The sequence below is a fragment of the Amphiprion ocellaris genome, chromosome 1, assembly GCF_022539595.1.
Source record: "Amphiprion ocellaris isolate individual 3 ecotype Okinawa chromosome 1, ASM2253959v1, whole genome shotgun sequence".
Classification (NCBI taxonomy): Eukaryota; Metazoa; Chordata; class Actinopteri; family Pomacentridae; genus Amphiprion; species Amphiprion ocellaris.
Window position 1 is genome coordinate 14,849,991 of NC_072766.1, and position 20,428 is coordinate 14,870,418.

General features: G+C 38.5%; 1 protein-coding gene across 2 annotated transcripts in view; it reads right to left on the reverse strand.

The window, feature by feature from the left end:
- Positions 1 to 20,428, reverse strand: part of spon1a (spondin 1a) — a 75,788-nt gene that overhangs the window by 7,341 nt on the left and 48,019 nt on the right. The window contains exons 7-11 of one of the 2 annotated variants that reach the window (XM_023275891.3): positions 16,804 to 16,868; positions 5,220 to 5,421; positions 3,082 to 3,222; positions 1,155 to 1,230; positions 867 to 1,049 (exon numbers count right to left, since the gene is read on the reverse strand). In XM_023275891.3, the coding sequence (XP_023131659.1) occupies positions 867 to 1,049; positions 1,155 to 1,230; positions 3,082 to 3,222; positions 5,220 to 5,421; positions 16,804 to 16,868 (667 nt within the window). The remainder of the gene's footprint in view (positions 1 to 866; positions 1,050 to 1,154; positions 1,231 to 3,081; positions 3,223 to 5,219; positions 5,422 to 16,803; positions 16,869 to 20,428) is intronic. The other variant, XM_035950790.2, reaches the window with a different exon arrangement.

Below are 20,428 nucleotides of genomic sequence, written 5' to 3' on the forward strand. Positions count from 1 at the left end.
TTACTTTCACAGCATGTTTATTTTGAAACAAATGGGCAGTAGGGTTGGGTAAAGGGACAGACACATTCACCGTTTATGTATGAATCTATGGCTAATTTAAATACAAATGCATCCCTTTATAATTTAGTTTTAAATGGTACCATATAAATAAAATTTCCAACAATAACACCATATTTCACTGATCTGATCTGAAATTCCAATCTATTGATTAATCTTAATGGCCACCCAGGTCTGGAATTTAATTACATTATTTAATCATCTTTGTTACATGATCATTAAGTCATCCATGCTCGGTCAAAGGAAACTTGTGGTGGTTTTAATGCTCATCACAGTCATTAGGTTTCATCAGGTATTAGACCAAATTGTTAAAAACAAAGTGACAGACTGAGAAAATCATAAAAAGGGAAGCTATGAAACGCGTAAAAAGAAAATAGACCTTATAAAAAACACAACCGGCAGACATCATTTCCTGCATGAACTGCCCTTATATCTTACAAAATATATTTAATGGCATCTTTCAGTTTAACTTGCTATTAAACATAAAAGCCTGCCGTATAAACAAGGTGCCCCCGATCCTCTCGTTCTTCTCTCACTTAATTGCTGCTGTAGAACAGTACCTTGGATATTACTGAGGGACCACCGCTAGCAAAGACAGGTTTTCAAAACATGCCCTTACTTTTCAGACAAAGATTACTGGTTGCAGTAATTATCACAGAGAATAAAAATGTTCATAAAGGTGCTTAGTGGATGCTAAATCTTTGGAAAACTCGAATTAAATCTGATGCTTTTAATCGACAGCATAGCATTCTTATTTATTTCTAGCACACAGTAGCACAGTGACCTTCAGGGTTAAGATAGACACCCACCCTCATCACTGCATCCAGGCCCCATGCAAGGCTCAAAATCCTGGGTGTGTGGGCAGGGAACACTAAGGTCCAGCTGGGCCTTCAGCATCCTCTGCCTCATCCTCTTGCCCTTCTCACAAGTGGCTGAGCTGCAGACTGACCATGGAGACCAGTTGGAGTAGATACATGTCTCAGGGGTATCATCTGTGGGATGGAAAAGAGAACAGGCATGCTGTAATAGTCTGACACTGTTAATCTTGTATGTTTGTGTGTGTGTGAGAGAGAGAGAAATGGGAACAGAGTCCAGACCTTCCTCTTTCTCCTCCTGGGCAATATCTGCTACAATGTCATCGACATTGTCTGGCACAATGTTGCACTGTTCGCCCTGTGGACACACAGAGATACTGCTACAATAATCTACCTCTCTGCAAGTACTCTTGGTTCTTTAGTGCTCTGTTTCCTATTTCTAAACCCTATGGAAGCATGCAAGTGAATACAATACTTTTGTGTAAAATGGTAAGCACATAATACACAGAATGAAGACATACTATATATGTCTATATAATGCATAGATGTCTGTAAGAATGCATTCTTCAGATATGCACTGAATGTGTGTTTTGTTGAAATTAATCATAGAATCATGCAAAAAATCTTTCAAAATCCCCACAGCCGCCTCTAGATGCCACTGATGGACTGCTAACCTTTCATCTCTTTCTGGTTTGCAGCTACAGCTCCCAGGGAATGTGTTTTACCACCCATTCAATTATAAGCAGAAAAGGTTTATATCTCATAGGGAGTGGATTTAAATACCTGCTATAAACACGTTAATTTATCTTTTTCAGTATTTTCTGCTGGAGTTCTTTCACGAATTGCCTTGCAAGTGATTTGTACTGTCATACAATTTACTATTTTTTAAAATAGTTTCCTCAAAAAGTCAATTATCTGTTGAGTGACTACTTAAGACATTAGAATTTGAGATCAAAACATGACATTGAGACTAAGGTAGAGATTGTCTTCAGTTTTTATGTTATTTATACAGATATCCCAAAGTTATGTACAGTGCTTTCTGAAAGCATTTAAACTCATTCATTTTTTCACATTGTATTATGTTGCAGCCTCATGCTGTAATTGTTTCTTTTCCTTCCCCCCCAATCAATCTACACGCAATACCAAACAATGCCAAAGTGAAAGCAGAAATTTTTACAAATTTATTAAAAAGCGAAACCTGAAATATCACAATGACCTAATTATTCTGACCTTTTTGCTTAGTACTTAGTTGAAAGACTTTTGATAGTAAATACAGGCTCGAGTCTGTATGTGTGACAAGCTTTGCACACTTGTATCTGGAGATTCTCTGCCATTTTTCTATGCAGATCCCCTCAAGCTCTGTGAAATTGGATATGGACCTACAATGGACAGTCCTTTGTACATCCTTCCACAGATGTTTTTTTTTTTTTTGGGTTTAAGTCCTGGCAATCCCTGGGCCAGTAAAATGGTCCTGATTGCTCTGAAGCAGGTTTTCATTAAGGATATCACTGTAGTTTGTCTACCTAGAGTTGCTGCTGAAAAACTCCCTCATGGCATGATGCTGCCACCACTATACTTCACCACTGGGATGGTATAGGGCAGCTGATGAATTAGAAATTAGGCCAGGTGATTTTTTTTTTTTTTTTGCCAACATCAACCAGGCATCCATATGTTTTTCACCAGTTGTTCCAAAATGTCTTCTGTTTAAAAATATGAAGGTCACAATAAGCTTGAGAACCTTCGATACAGCAGAATTTTTTGTATAACCTTCCACAGACCTGTGCTTTGATGCAATCCTTTCTCTGAGCTCAGCTGGCACTTCCTTCAATCTTGTGGATTGATTTTTTGCTCCAATATTCATACTCGGCTGTGACACCTTTTATAGACAGGTGTGTGGCTTTCCAAATCATGTGTAGTCAGTTAAATTTACAGTGTAGAAACATTTTTAAATAATATCAAGAGAAGTGGGAGGCACCTGAACTGAATTTCAAGTGCCATAAAAAAGGGTCTGAACAATGAGCAACCCAAGTCACATCTGTCAGGATATACATGAGGATCATCAGTTGCAAACACCGTACGATATCTGAAAGTTTGATTTCTTGAAAAATGTAAAATGAGCTGTTATAATGTAATTACCTGCACTGTTATCACTATTCTGCCTGCTAATTGTATTTACACCGAGAGCTGACTGGTAGGAAAACACACGGACCTTTCTAGCAATGCGTTCCACCATCACCCTGGCTACAGGAGTGATAGCACCTCCCTCAGGATCATAAAAGGGACTTTGTGGATGATCCAGACTGGTCAGGGGACGGATCTTGTCCTGGGGCGAAGTAGGCTTGTTGGGAGACTAAAAGAACCACAGAAGAAAAGAAAGAAAACATGCATGGGACACAAAGCAGAGGATCTTTGGGATTTCAAAAATAACACAATGTCAGGATTGCTTTGAAAAATACATTTCCACAATGTACAAAGTTAGTCAAAGTTACACAAAGAACAAGTCATACAAAGGACATGTTTCAAAGTCAGAGAGCAGCTGTGGAGGAGCTCTGTAGTTTATATGGGAGATGCTCTTATTAGTCAACAGTAAAGGTCTGCCAGCATGGGGTTGATAGAGGCACCACCGCCAGAGGCAGTCTGGAGGCAGAAGACCAGCTCATCCGTTACACCCCCTGATCCTCCCACCCCAAACCTCCCACTGAGGCCACCCAGAAAAAACAGAGAAAGAGCAGTACTGTTTGTTTTGGGAGGAAGAGAGAATACGGAGAAGGGTAATGAGTGGCTACTGATTAAAAGATACATTAAAAGTAATGCCACAAAGTATGGATCTCATTACTCTGTTACGGGCCTGTGCCATTAACAACTTTGTAACAGCCTGCCAAAGTCCCATCCCACTTCAGAATGCACACACTTGTCCAGTCCTTGATTGCACAGTGTATAGATTTTTCTCTAGTGGGGTTTCTGTTACTGATCTATCTGAAAAGCTCTAACATGACACCTGTGTAATCTCTCCTTTTTGTCAGCTAAAATAATACAGTCTGAGCAAGTTGTCATTTTAACAAAGACATTGTAATATTTATTTTGTGGCACCTGACAACTGCAGTATATCTTTGAGATTGGGAGGTCTTTTAATTTTGTTAAAAATAACGTATTTCGACAAACTGAACATTAGAATGGATGCCTGAGATTCACATTAGAGCATTCCAGTGTCACAGACAAATATCACTTACAGACATCTGGACCGCTCCCTGGATGTCCACATGCAGCCCAAAATTTGGGTCTACACAGCCACAAAAATAGCAGTAGTGTGCATGTGCAGAATACATCACTGCCAATCTACTGCACATGCATGGAATGGGATCCTTCAAGCAAAAAGTAGTATAATAACAATAACTACATGTTCATGGTGTCCACAGCTGTCTGTGTGCATGCACACAACAAAGTATATTCAAGGCTTAACAAAGCGTGCCTCACGCAAGGGTTGACACTCAGGACAGTTTGAAAATCCTTGTACAGAATTTAAATTCTGCACTTTCAGTTTCAAAATGTTTTTCAAATTTACAAGCCACAAAGTGTCAAGTATGATGTACAAACAAGTGTGTGTGTGGGTGTGTGTGTGTGTGTGTGTGTTTGTGTGAGAGAGAAAGAGAGTGAGAAAATGAGAAGGGAAAGGAGTGAATATACATTCAAAAGGCTGGCCAAAATAAACAAGAGAGTACAGTTCAGTGGGTTCATCTGTGAGCTACGAGGGATCAGCCAAAGGGTTCACACATGTAGTCGTAGAATTCCCTCAAACATACAACCTAATCTGTTCGTGCCAACTGGAGATGCTGAGCATGCAGCAGACAGCACCTCTGAGAGAGGGCTAGGGGAAGGGACGTTGTTTAAGGCTGTTAAAGGAGAACTGGATGGGTGATGACACTTGAATTGTTGGAGCCTGGCAGTATGTGAAGAGGTGAGAGAGGGAGTGATTGTGAATGTGGGCAGAGAGGCGGATGAAGAGGAGGAGGCTGGTATAATGACAAGGTCAAAATGTGAGTGTGAAGGGAAGTCTCAGCTGGTGATGAGAGTGAGGAGGAATGTTATCCAGGGGGTAAAAGGTGGGGAGAGTAGCAGTTTGCAAAAGGCTGTGATTGCTATGGGAAAGTGGGGTTGTAACCTGAGTTGAGTCCCTACATGAGGGACAATGCTGTTTTTGTTGCAAGAGTCCTCTTTTTCCCAAACTGTTTACGTAAAAATAAGTTTTTCAATGATTATTTTTTGTGGAAGTATGGATGTTTGGGGGGAAATTCCCGAAGTGACACAAAGCTTTTTATTTTGTAGTTAATATTAATGTTTTGTACTGACCTCGTATGTAAACCCGCTGTCAGTGCCAGCATCCCAGGGAATCAGGTCCTGTACGACCTTCTGGGCCCAACCACACTCCTTGGTGCACAAGTCCTCAGCAGACAGACCCACATTCCAGTCTGGACTGGGCCCCAGCATAGTCAGGAAGGACATGAGGTGTCGGCTCCGGTCCACTGAGAATTCAGCTGAGGGGGCGGCCCGCCTGAGGAAGAGAGTGAGCATGAGTTCTGAGGGAATCCAAGCACTTTGTTTGTGTGAGCGAGGGAGAGAAAGGCCGGTGTTAGCAGCATCCCAACTGACAAGCGTGGACTTTCTAAGGCTGAGGCACTCGAAAGATGCGTCTTCTGTAGTTCCTGAGGCGATGCTGTACCTGCTTAAGTGACATGTGAAGCCTGAATAAAACCAAACTCAATGAAGCATTTGGTTGCTCCCTTTGTACTTTGCCAAAGTCATACATTTGCGACTTTGCACCAGCAAGTTGCCATAAAATAAATAGTTTTATAAAATGTTTTTTGATGCTTAAATCCGCAAGTTCTGACATTTTGCTGGCAGTGGATGATAATCAACAACAAATTCCAGATACTTAAACAGTGTCCCACTCAGAGGCTAGACTTTTTGGCTTCAATCCCAATCTAGGAGTTCTGATGTTAGGTGTGTGCCGATAGCAAGTCTAGTCCAATTCAAGCTTGAACCTGAAAATGAGATAAGGTAGAACTTCCTATTTCCTTTCATCCTGAAAGTAATCGTGCTTTTACTGCCCTTTAAATATTTATATGCATTTATTTGCAAGTGTAGCCTATACTGAAACAGGCACACCTTATTTTTCAAAGCAACTTGGTTCAAAACTATTAAATAAATGAACTTAAACAAGTGGCAAGTAGGGGGATGCAAGACCTGAAATTACTGAAACACATTAGTTACCTTGAGAGTTCAGAGAATCTAGTCACTTGAACTGGTGCACCTAAATAATTTGTCACATTCATACACTGTAATTTTCAGTTGCATATACAACTGAAATGCTTGCACTGTGGGGCCTGGTTGTCAGGATGGAGAGCAGTGCTGCAACATTAGTCAGCAGGCCGAGGTACACAAAGTCAAGGACTTCTGCCCAGACTGAGCCTAGTAACAAATTCTAAGTGCTGACCTACAGCAACTTATCACTTTAACAAAGACATAAGACCTATAATTTGTTAGGATTCAGCAACTAAATGAGGTTTAGACAACACAGCTGTGTCAATGACTCAGGTTTCAGATTTTCATTAATTTTGAAAGATCAATCAAGATCAAAGCAAAAGCAAGTAAAGTAATATTGTACAATAGATGGTAAACTAGAAAAAAAGCTTCCCTAGAAACACGGAACGATGCCTGTCCTTTAGGGGAAAATACAGGCCTTACAAATCATAGTCACTGGCAAAATTGTAGTTGACATATTGTAGATTCACATTGCCAGACCACATCTATCTCCACACAACATTCGCTGTGTTCCAGCATCGGACACACACTCACATACACACACCTCTGGCCATCTGTCTTGACCAATGATTGACAGCTAAACTAATTACAAGAATTTCTCAGCCAATACGAGATTAATTAGGAGTGGGAAGCTTCTTGTTGCAACATAGACAATTAGCCAGTGATTCCTCTTCACCTGTCATCATGCCCATATAAATCCATTTGACTTCAGCCAACTCAGTCCTGCCCTTGCGCACTCTGCTAATGATGACCTCTAAGCAGGGGGGGAATAGCCCTTATCCCCTGGGAACACACAACTTGACTCAACTCTCCTGGGCTTTTTGCTCAATGAGTACTGCGAGTCTCACGTTTATCTCACACAGCCACCTGGGCTCGACAGAAAGGTAAAGTGTAATTGACAGAAAAGGAGAGACAAAGCAAGGCTGGTAGCAAATGAGGAAGGGATTAATCACCCTAAATAACCCTGGTGAAATGCTCCAGTAATTCCAAAATGGTTCTGCTTTCTAGATGTGCGCAGGCGTATTTTGGAGAGGTGCTGATATGAATTTTAGAAGGTGTCATGGTGTTGCTACATGGATATTTGGTACTAATGATTCCCTTACTCATTCCTTTACATTTGACAGTTTCAAAGATTACACGTGTGGGTGGCTACTAAATGTTTTCTGATTTTATGTCTGGAAAAAGCAGCATAAACTATTTGATTAAAGTAAGGGAAAGATTGTCTTCATCCTAAGCAAGTAAACAAACAACAACTTGTTTTTCTTAGCACCGTTTGTAGTCACAGTCATCCTTGGCAACTGACTGATTGAATAAATTCCTCCTGCTACAGAACATCTTAGAATCCAATAACAGAAATTGGCAAGAAAGGTTTCCAAAATTACAAAATCTGAATTTTGCTTCGAATGGATCTTGCTGCAGTCTTGCTAGTAATTAATACAACCACAGTGCAACTTTTTGTGTAATAAATGACTTAAAATTGATTGCCTGTGACATCTATTAAAGGGCATAAAGAGTAAAAAAGAAAAAAAATCTTCCAAACTTGTTTAATAATTTCTTTCAAATACACAAGTATTTAAGAGTAAAATAAAAGCGATGAATTGAAAATTAAATTTTTTCTCGCAGTGATGCCATAGAAGAACCATTTCTAGTTTTACGAAGGACCTTTCAGCAAAAGGTTAAAGATTCATTAAACAGTTCTTTAAAGAATCCCAGAAGGTGCTTCAAAAAATCAACAAAAAACAGTTCTTTCTGCCACCGTAAATGATGCTCCAGAAAACCTTTGCAAAAATAGGTTCTTCGGGGAGTCATCTTCTTGTTATTTGTGTACCCAAAGGACTTCATAATTCATTCTGTAATTTTAAAGAAAATAATCAAATGTAACAACTGGCAACATTATTTGGATCCATTGTTATACATTTATATTTTGGAGTTATGAACAGTTGATCAGACAGAAGAATACCGTATTTTCGCGACCATAAGGCGCACTTCAAAGTCTTAAATTTTCTCCAAAATAGACGGAGCGCCTTATAATGCGGTGCGCCTTATGTGTGCACCGACTTCCAAAATGTGTAAATGTTATTGTGTGACTTTGATGAGCTCCGCTTGACTGACTGACAGCATTTCCTGCTGACACGCTGCTTATATAGAGAAAAGGCGGACGTGACAGAGGACAGCATGAGAACGTTAAAGGGGGAAGTGTGGGCGTGAAAGAAGACGCGCCCCCAGTTGGTATATAGTGCCTGTATTTGCATTATGCAAAACAACATGGGTTTGGCGTCACCGTCCCTGTTGATCTGTGACTCCATGCGCGTCCATCTCACAGCCGCTGTGAAAAACCAAGTGCAGCAAATGAACTCGGAGCTTGCTATCATTCCGGGAGGCTTGACGAAGGAACTCCAACCGCTGGACATCGGTGTAAACAGGGCGTTCAAAGTGAAGTTGCGAACGGCGTGGGAGCGATGGATGACGGATGGCGAACACAGTTTTACTAAGACTGGGAGGCAGCGCCGGGCGAGTTACGCCACAATTTGTGAATGGATTGCGGATGCTTGGGCTAACGTGTCTGCTTGCACTGTTGTTCGAGCTTTCGCAAAAGCCGGCATCATTTATGAGGAGCCGCACGGCAACGAGACTGACTCTGACAATGACGAGCGAGAACCTGGTGTGTTCCATGGAGAACTAGTCCAGCTGTTCATTTCGGATACAGAAGATGAGGACTTTGATGGATTTGTGAATGAGGATTGATCAAAAAACAACGTGAAAACATTGCTAAATACTTCAATAAAGTACAACTGAACTCAGTTTTGCTTCCGCTGCCTTTTTTAAAACACACGCTAGCATGCATGTTTTAAGCTAGTACAGGTATGTTTTACTATGTCCGCGCTCTATAATCCGGTGCACCTTATGTATGTGTTAAATACAGAAATAGCACCCGGAACTGAGACTGCGCCTTTTAATACGGTGCGCCTTATGGTCGCCAAAATACGGTATATTACAAGATGCTAATTTGGGATTTGAGAAAGTGTCATAGGCATCTTTTCACTGTTTCCTGATTTTTCGTAGACCAACTAATTAATCGATTAATTGAGAAAATAATCAGTTGCAGCTCCAATTTTATGCTATTACCACCCACCAAATAACTCCAGTAACATTGGGTTTGACAAACCAGCGAGTCTTCTTGAGAACCACATAAGAACCATCATTTTTCCAAGTGTCTTTTGTTGAAAGCTTTTACAATTATTATCCTACAAATCTGCTAAGGCAAAATTAAAGGAAATTAGTCTGATCATCAATAAATTATTGCACTATTGGACAAACTGAATTAGGGGTGTCCTGATCAAATGTATTCCCCTTCATCCCAGTCATGAAATATTTAGTATCTGCTAATAAGAGTTTTCTGAGATCATATACACTTCAAGCATTATCGATAAGCAGTAGCACCTGGTTGTACTATCAGGTGGAGCCTGTTACTGTTTAATACTATAGTTACCAGAGGAGGTGGGCACTGCAGTGTTGGAAGGCTGAGAGGATTGTGGAGGTTTAGCTGGTAAAGGAGCAACATGACAAAGCATTGCATGACCTAATGACCTCAGATCGTGTATTAAATCAAGTCAGTATCAATTAGGAGTTGTTTCTGTATCTCATTGGCATATGTAACGGCTGCTTTCATGTGTACTACCAACAACATCAGTGCATAACCAATGAAGAATATATTGAATCAGTTTTACCAATCAAGTAATTATTTAATATTGCCTCATATGAGAAGTAAATGACTAATATTTGCAACCATCTGTTACTGCAGACATAAACAAAGGATCAGGCTTGGGTTCTTGCCAATACCAGTACCTTAAAAATTGCTTTGATTGGCCCCAATCCCGATTTTAGGATTAGGCTTGGGATCCCCCTAAATGCAAGATATGTTGTTCTTTACTATGCAAATATAATTGGTTGTACAGTAGCAAGGAAAACTGTACAATAAACTGAACAATAAAATTGTTCATCTTGTTGTATGCTGCCTCTTGACCAGGTCGTTATCGAAAATGAGAACTAGTTCTCAACTAACTTACCTGGTAAAATAAAGGTTAAGTTAAATTTAAAAAATTAAAACAAAGGCTATCCAAGAAATGAGGCAAAGCTTGACGCTATACCATACTATTTATACAAAAACTGAGGTTATCAAACCCCAAAATATAGAAGGCTCATTAACAGCTGCACTCTTGTCTTCAAAAGCTCTATATTTCACACTGTTGACGAGCCGCTTTTTTTTCAGCTACTAATCAAATATACCCCACAGAACACCAAAGCAGTCCTCTGGTTATTAGGAAGACGCCTGACAAGAGAGAGTGGGAGTAGGGAGACAACAAGGAGCCAGCGTGAGTGTCATGGAGGTGCTGAGGCTGTCAAGCAACCATTTTAATCCAGTATAAAGTGGGAAAAGTGGCATAGAGAGGGGGTGGACTAATGAAGAGAACTTTAGTGAGGAAACCGGAGAAAGAGGATACTGTTGTGAAAAAATGTGATTTGATAGCGAGTGGGAGGATGCAGTGCAACAAAGAGAGTGAGAGGTAGTTTTTTTTCATCCGAATCTGGGTGAAGTCTTCAGGAAGGCCTGTTATATTAGACGAAATATACTGCATATCTGGCGTGGAGATGTTTTACATGGATGTTTAAAGAAATACATCAATTGTTAAAATTTTGTAATTGAAATAATTTAAATAACCAAAATATATGGCAATACTTCTGACAGGCTGCATCAGATAAAACTAACACACATAGATAATGATGTAATATTGCACTGGCTGTTAATTCTTGCCATAAAAACACATTCTGCAAGAGTTGCTGTCATTCCTTGCTTCTGTTAGAATGGCATCTGGTGAACTTTTCATTTAAAATGATAAACTGAAAGACTTCTGACACCATTTTAAACATAAAATCACGTGCACCCACGCTGTTGTATGGGTTTTATACTGTAATATTTATAATAATATGTATGTGATATTTTGGGCTTGAATGGCAATTATTATTTTTGGATTAGCTATTAACAAATATCTTTTGCTTATATGTTTGTATTTCTATTTGTGTTGCAAGTCACAAATGTATAGCAATATACAATCACAAGAAAAGGTTACATGATGGGAACAGAATTTCTTAGAACTCCAGTATATACACTACCAGTCAAACGTTTGGACACACCTTCTCATTCGATGGTTTTTCATTTAATTGTTTTCTACATTGTAGATTAATACTGAAGACATCAAAACCATAAAAGAATGCATATGGAATTATGTTTTAAACAAAAAAGTGTTAATCTTCAGTATTAATCTACAATATAGGAAATAGTCCAAACAAGTAAAAAGCATTGAATGAAACTTTTGAATGGCAGTGTATAAGAAACAGGGTTTGAACTGTGGCTTTATGTATGTATGAGCAGACTGTCTTGAGGACACTTGGGATGGAAAATAGTCTTTCAAACATGCGTCAGAGTAGTTTCATAAACTCAAAGTGGTCCCTTGGGTAAGCTCGTTTTTTTTTTTAAATGGTATTGCACAAATGTGAAAGATCTTTAGTGGTGATTTAGTCTTTCATTTGCAGTAGTCAGATCCCACTCTGAAGCTACAGCAAATGCTCCGGCATTATCTCAGTCCGTCACATAACTAAAATGTTAATGTGATATTTGTGCCTGTTTTTAGCAAAGGAAACTCCATGCTGTACTTTAGTAACTTCATCTTTTCAGTGTTTATCAAATGAACTGAAATGAATTGACTTTAGCCTCTGCATCGTCTCCTAAGGCTCATACGACAGCCCATATAACATTATGCAGGCCATGCTTTGTGCCCCAATAATTACAGGCTGAATAGAGCTAAAATTGGGTGACTGCAATGGCCTGACTTTGAAGGATGCTTCAACCAGGTTTTTTAAGCCAAATTGTTATTTATAGAATTTAATATTATATTACAAGTTCCCATTTGATATGTTTTGAAGACTATCTACCACATTACGCCCTTGCTGTCTGAGAGCAACAGCTGGAGAAGTAGTAGTTGTCTGCCAGGCATGACAAGTCAAGCATTTCAGAGTGGCATTTACTGTGCAGTGTCCATGACTCATATGGGCCATGATGTTTTGTCAGTCTGTGTGTCTTACACTGTAGACATGCAGGACTTGATACATACAAAAGTTTTTTTTTTTTTTTTCGCCCCAGGATATTTTCTTGCACAATATCATACATGGCCATATGTTTTAAAAAAGTACTGCATCCTAACTGTTCCCACTGACATCATGAGCACTATTTTGCAGTGTTCTCTGATCGACAGGAATGATAACTGCCTCAGACACATGGGTGGTCAGGAAGCCGTGATAGATCATGACATTTACCTGTTGCCTCATCTCATAGTATTTTAGGATCAGTGACTTTAAACACCAAAGACTGAATCGTGTGTATGGGTTGACAGAGATCAGTTGGAAATACTGCAAAATGATATGAGAGTGAACGGACAGTCAAGTCATGAACTGTGCTCTACTTACTAAAAGCCCTGCGACCCTGATAAATATGGAAATAAGCTTGACAAGGAAAATACATTCTTACAATATTCAGGCTTATTTCTTTTTGCCTGTAACATATCAGGTTTCAGGGGATCCACTGCTGAAGACATACTGCTGTAATATTTGTGATAATGGCTATTTCTTTTCTCGCCTCATTCTGCTCTCATCTCCCACCTCTATTCTCTGTCTGCATCTCTGTTGCTTTGCCCTTTGTTCCAGCAATCATTTTACCATTTATAGTTGAACGAGTGCATGGTTTAAGAGGAGGAAGTTCATTTTGAAGAATATAGTAGAAATACACATAATGCACTGTTACCTAAACATGAATAAAAAAAGAAACAATAATTGTGGAGACAGTCCTTGTTTAGGAGTTTTCTTACCCTCCTTTGCAGATCACCACAGGTTATGATACAGTATTTTTATTTTGTCTGGCACCCACACCATGCTTAAGATTTACCCACAGATTTTCAATAATGTTCCAATCTAAGGACTGAGAGAGTCATTCCAAAACCTCCTGCTTGCATTTATTTAAGTAGTTCAGTGCCATTTTTGGGATATGATTGTCTTGTTTCACTGTTTTGGTTGTGTGCATGACATTAACACCCACAATTTGCTGATATTTTCTGGACCCCACACTTATCTCCATCCATGCAGTGTTTTCAGTGCCACTGACTGCTACACAATCCCAAGCCAGAATATTGCCAAACAAATGTTAACAGTTGTTATGGTGTTATTTTCATCAGATTCTGCTCTTATTTTCTCCAAACATACATACGTTTGGTGATTGGGGCCAAAGAGCTTAATTCTAACTTCATCTGTCCACAGCACTTGTTTCCAAACTTCCTGCTAATCCAGATGTTGCTTTACATACTTCAGATGATGACTTTTGTGTTGAGGTTGCGGGAAATGCTTCCCTGTTATGATTCTTCTTTGTAGTCCTTGTGTGTGCATCAACATGGACACTCTTGTGTAAGCTAAACCTTCCAGCAGCTTCTTTGCAGTATGCATATGTGGGTTTTGCTTTGCCTTTGCCATATGTGCAGATTTATTTCAAAGTTTACTTCATTTTCCAACACTTGTCTTGACTTCCACAGTTCCCTTTAACTGCCACCACTTAATGACATTTCAAATAGTGGAAATTGCAAGCTGGAAGTACTTTGATATCTTTTTATAGCCTTCCTCTGCTTTTAAGGCATCAGTTTGCTTCGTTTTCAGATTCTAAGTCTGCTGCTTAGAGGAGCCCATGGTTGTTCAGTGTTAAAACAAGGCGACCAGTCTGATGAGTTAGAAAATGTATCGAACTCCGACATCGTCAACAGCTGATGGCTCCAAATGACAGTTCCTCTGTTATGAGTCCCAGCAAGTCAAGCCACGTCTAATGAGTAAATGAAGTTTACAACTGTCACCAACATTTTGTACATGCCACAATTGTTTTTTAATCATCTTCTATTATTTAAGTTCATGTAGTAAAAAAGTAACAGGAGCATTATTAAATGAAGAGGAGCACATTTTTAGTATGTGTTTGCTGCAGGGCTTGTATTGACATTTTTTTTTAACCCAAAATCAACAAAATATGTAAATTGCCCAAGGAGTGCCCAGTATTTGCATCCATCTGTATATACTGTACATACACCTGAATAAGCACAAACGTGGAGACAAACCAACATACATATTTATACTGTGTTGCTGGAACTGTGATACACAAAAACACAAGTACATACATCCAATTATGAAACGTGCTGACATAAATATGCATACATGTATTTTTAATGCAGCTCATATGTGAAGTGAATGAACCCTCTAAGAGTCTTTCAAAGCAATACGTTGCATTTTACACTTGGTTAAGTAATATGGACACTATAGACACCGAACTCTTCTTCCTCAAACTGCTTCAACAGTGAGGACGATTCTATGTGGTAAATGATAGAAATGTCCTTTCCTTTTCTCTCTTCAAACCAGTGTAATTGATCTGACATGCTCTTGTGTGTGCTGCACACAATCGCTGTGTGAAACAATTAATTGGTTGCATATACAGTATAGAGTAAGCTAATTAGCCTGAGTGAATATCATTGCTTCTATTCCTGGCTGTATCTTTCCCTTTAGAGACTAATCTTGCGGTCCTTGCTGAGGGCCTTTGGTTGAGGAATCAGCACAGCGCAGGCCTTTACCACTGAAGTTCTACTGTACAAACCGAGTCAAAAAGGTTCTTGTTTTTCTCATGAATAAGAAATGAAATAGCTCCTATGAGTTTAGGCATAAATGAATGTTCATACTGTAAGCTGGCAGTTTCAGGGATCGTTTGAGTTGCATTTTTACAGATCAGCAAAGTTTGGGTCCAACTTTGGAACTCTAACTTCAGCTTCCAAAACACCATATTGCAGATACTTTGGTATCCGCAATAATGCTTTTAAATTGATTTCCTGCCTTGCGGGCACACATTGCTTTCCAGTTATTCTAATCTGTTATAAAAATCAACTTGCACTAACTTGAAAATTGCTTAAGATAATTCATCACAGCAGACACATCTAAAAAGAAGCACGCTGAATATTTTGTCCCACAATTTAATCAGTTTCAACATAGTCGGTGATTTACTGTGACCTCAAATTCATATCACATCAAACACAATTATCAAACTAAAATAGCTGCTTATATATCACTGAGCCATAACAGACACTACAGAGCTGCTCAACAATGATTTAAGGCCAACCTATTATAAACTGACTGCAGGTTTCTAAAGTAAAATCAGCTGCTCAAGGAGAGGCCATTTTAATCCCAGACTCTACCTGTTATGAGCCAACATGTTAACTTCTTCATACAATCTACTCTAAGGCAGTTCTGTTTGCATATATGCATTAATTCAGCAATGTATGTCCTGCTGTTTGTGCTCACATATGCTGCATTTTAATATTGCTGAATTCCCAATAAAGCTGGTCTCATTTACATATATTTAGTATGAAATAGTGACCAAAATGACTCATTAAGACTATACGTCAACCAGATCAATTTCCCATGTTGCTGCTTTGCACTGCCAAAATACAGATTTTATGACCACAACGGGGTCTGACAAACTCATTATACAAAAGCAACAGCTTTGCTGTGAATTTGGCAATATTTCCATGTCTAATGGTCTCAGAGAGAAAGTCAGAAACAAGAAAGTCCTGAACTCTCTCACTCATTCGTATTTAGTGTAAGAATTCCCATCAATCAACTGTTTTGCTCTGCGGTGTTAATTACTGATGCAGAGAGAGTCTTCTTCCTGAAGGTGGCGTGGACAGCAGTAGCTCAGCTGCATTTAAAGTTTCAGACACTGAAACAGATTGTTAAGAACAGGGATAAAACCAGGGGATTATGGTAGAATGAGCCATCTTTGCAGTATTTTGAGCTGAAAAACTGAAAGACACATTCTAAGGACATGCAATGTAGTCACTAATTTACTCAAAATTTAATTTAACAGGCAAAACTACCAAAACTGATGATTTTCACGTTAAAGTTCAATGCATGATTTGCCCAGATATATCCCACTGTCCAATATATTTTTCCCATATAGACCTCTTACCTCCAAGACATGTGACTAGAGGTGGGTGTTAAAGGTAAAAAGTGAGTCCCATTTTTCTCTGTACTATATAAACTATGACAATAAGAAACCTATATATTTTTTTAGAATTTAGCTGAATACATCGGAAATATTTTGAGTACAGATGATCAAAAGTCTGATTTGTTCAACGCTGGTAGCAAATTTAGGCAATTTATTCTGATTTGTATGCTTTATAGTCAAAGTTTGTGCAAAGGATTTATGAATTTTGTCTGAAAATATGATTGCGAGAAATGTCTGTACTTTTTTTGTAATATTGTTTGAAAAATGTAAATGTGAAATATTTGCGCATACTTGTTTATTGATGATATAAAAGTGTGCTGTTCCTGAGTAATGGAAATTCACTGTCTGCTAAGGCAACAACAGATATTTAAGATTCTATAGCAATGTCACTGACAGAAGACCCAGATTTCAAAACCAGCAATACGCAAGGTGTCAGATGTGCGGTAGGCATTCTGATACGTAAGATTTGTTACTTACACATTAAGTGGCTGCCAGGCCGGCCACTGTGCTTTCATTTTGATGACTGTCAAGACGTCATCACCCTAAAGGAAAGAACAGATAAAAAAAGACACAAAAATTCAGTGCCAGTCCACTGAAATGATTGACCTTTCACTCTTGAAACATTGCACTTTACATGTGAATAGTTAAAAGGATCAGCCTTTTCACACTTCATGATCAGTAAATAAACACATTATGTGTGGTCAAACGAGCTAAAAGCACAATTCCGTAGATAGATGGAAAGGTGTTATACTAATGTTCTATAGAAACTCTGTCACTAGGTTCAAAGTAACTTGTGAAACATTCATCTTCCACTTGTTAAATTTGTTAATCTGTCATTTTAATGTGGAATACTTTTAGCAGTAATCACCTGCCAAAGAATTTTAGAAAAGAAAAATGTTTTAATAAATTATCCAATCTTAAACCCAATGTAATATTTTGTTTTTTGTTTTGTTTTTTCATTTTCCACTATAAAATCCACTGCCATTAATGCTGACATTTATGTAATTAGTTGTTTGCAACTCAGACTGATAGTCCAATTAAATACCACAACATAATTTGACCATGTATAGTATAAGTTTCACCAAACAGTATTTTTTTTTCGGTAGAGCTGTTGTATAAGGTCACAGATAACATATATTTTGGTGTTTAACACCTGACTAGGCTGTGATCTCTACTTCACACAATCTCTAGACTCTAGAGCTTTGGCATGCAGTATGAAAGATTCAAATGTATTTATCTAAAAGAACAAGAATGTATACGTATGTTTGTGCACCATGTGTGTGTATATGTATTCTATATTTAGACATAAATGAAAGAATGAGAATCCATCATGCAAAAAAATTAATCCTGCCAGTGATAGAATCGAAAGCCGGCTGTTTCCTCCAGAAGCCATCAGTAGACTCTGTCACAAATGTTTCTATCAGACAATGCAACGAAGATGAAAAGTGATTACTTGTCATGCAAATGAGAACTTCCGACTGAATAATGTATGTAAATATGTGCAGAAAATGAGGTTAAATGTTGCAACGATGAAAGTAATGCTCCTTCCTCTGGCTAGTATATGTTCAGAAAATTACTTTTGTTCCAGTAACCAAAACGTCAGCATTCCCATCTTTTTTGTGCGTGTTATTCAATTTGATTGCAGCAAATCTGACAAGCTGGTAATAAGCATTGCAGGGTAATCCTATTTCAGACTCAAGGATGTCACTGATGGGCTGTGCTCATGCTAAGGATTCACGTATAATATACTCATCCTCTTTGCATGTCTCTACAACTTACAGTATTGTGCGCTGCTAAGGGCGCTTTACACTTCTGAGCTAACACTTGTCTCTGTGTTAAATCATATTGAGCGAGACACTTGTAAATTTAAAATGAACAGCAGCTGACAAGTGTAAACATGAAAAAAGTCAAGGTGCCAGTTTTGTTTCAGGCTCTCCGTTGAATTGCAAGAGTTGAAAGTGTTTGGTTTGTCCTTCTGCATGAGGAAGGCGTGTCCATCTTCTTTGATGATACAACAGTTAAGTGTAGTTTTTAATATATAAACTGTGACAGTAATGAAAAGTCTCAGGTTTCTACAGGCAAGTATACAGAAAGAAAAAGAGAGATCTGTCTGCATTAAATGTGATGTCAGACTGAGGTTTTGAGCGTCTAATTTTCCTGGCAGAACATGAAGAAAAGGAGTGTAAACATGTCTGTCTGAAATACAGGGAGCAAATATCGCTGGACCACATTCTGAGAAAAAGATAATTTCAAACCCTGTAGTCTCCACAACCGAAAAAAAAGACAGGATCATGACTGAACTGAGGCAAAAAAAAAAAAAGACCTTTCCTCACAGTTTAGTCTTTTGGCAGCCTTTCGGGGAACAAATTGAACTGTCAACATGTGAGTTGTAACTGCTGAAAAGGACACATTTCGTGTTCTGTACCTGCAACCTCGGAAACAACTTAACAGTTTTCTTAGTGTATCTCTATCTATTCTGCTCCTAAACAGCCTAAAATAACTACAACTAAGTGGTCATGATAAAATATGAAAGTGGAGAGCTGTGTGCGGAAGTACTGCAACTATGTTCCATTCTAATATGGGTATTGTTTGTTTCTAATGGAGACAATATTCTGGACACTTCACATATGAATTGGAGTGGACATAAAGTCAAAGCCACAAGGCCACTGTTTCTTAAAATGGAATCAGATATGATGCCAGAATTGAACCATTTACAAGTTCAGTGGGCACTGGTCATCAAAATACCAAAAAAAAGCACATGAAAATAAACAACCCTAAACAACACCAACTTTTCTTTGCTTCTTTGCTACTTTTGCCTAAAAAAAGTATCATGACCATCATGCTCATTCATTACATCACTTAACATCTAATCAGTTGACAATTACACACATTAAGGCCTAACAAATACAACAACATTTGTAATTTGTTGTGGATTATAAGTTTAATATGTAATGCAGTAATAAAAGTAGAAATTGTGTTTAAACAACAGGGTGCAGAGCAGAATCTCAATGGTCTTATTGCCATAAGCCATAACTAAGTCAGTGGAAAGTCTTTGTAGAAGCAATACATGGAATTATTTACTAATTATGGGAGACCCACTACTCATTAACTCCCTAGACGTTGTAATGGATAGGTGTCATAGTTAATTGCATAAATGTCAGCACTGTGTCTGACAGCTATGCAGTAGCCCTAGGCACATCTGCTCTTGCCCCAGGGAGGTCTCAATTTGTTTTTTATTTATTAATAATTAACGTCACCAGGGTTGTTACCTTGCAGTGAGGACGGATTCACTCAAAAGTTGCATTGCATGTTAGAGCGCAGTTATAAATACACACATGCACACACACACAGATAACTTCTGACTGACTGGGTTCAGCCTCAATAAGTTTGTGATGTCAGGGAAATTGCATTAACAGCTTTCTTCTAGTTTATTGCACCTATGTTGCTTGCTGTGTTGAGCACACAGATTTTTCATCTCACTAAAAATATTATAGGTTTCAAGGGCATTACACAAGCATATAACCTTCTTCATAACAAAAAGCACAACTTGCAAGCTTGAGCAAGAAAATTCATCAGCCAAAGACCCTTAAACCCTTATGAGCTGCTTTTGATATTTATATGAATTGCTCTTTATAATACAAAGCCTCAGACATTCTCCTATTTTTCTTGAAGTTATACAAGAAAATAGCTATGACATCTGCTGATGGTCAATGCAAAACCCTAATGAAGAAAACTAATGCATGGAACTACTGAAGTCTGAATTTTGAGTTACACAGAGATTTAACTCAAAAACTGGAAATAAAAATAATTTATTAACACTTGCAACGTTCAAAAGCTCATTAGTAATGTTCAGCTGCCGGTCTCCTCTCACTTGTACACAACTGTGAAACTCAGCAGCAATCTTCTGCTGTGTCCATCTAATAGAGACCAATATTTTTTACGGAATAGGATGTTGCTATAAAAATCTCTCTTTCACAGCTTCGTACAACTTTGGTGTTAGGTTTAATGACTGGCAGCATAGGGGTTTACTGGCCTAATGACAAAATGTGAAACAGATCATTACCTTAGCACAGAGTCCCAAGACGCAAAATTCATTCTCATT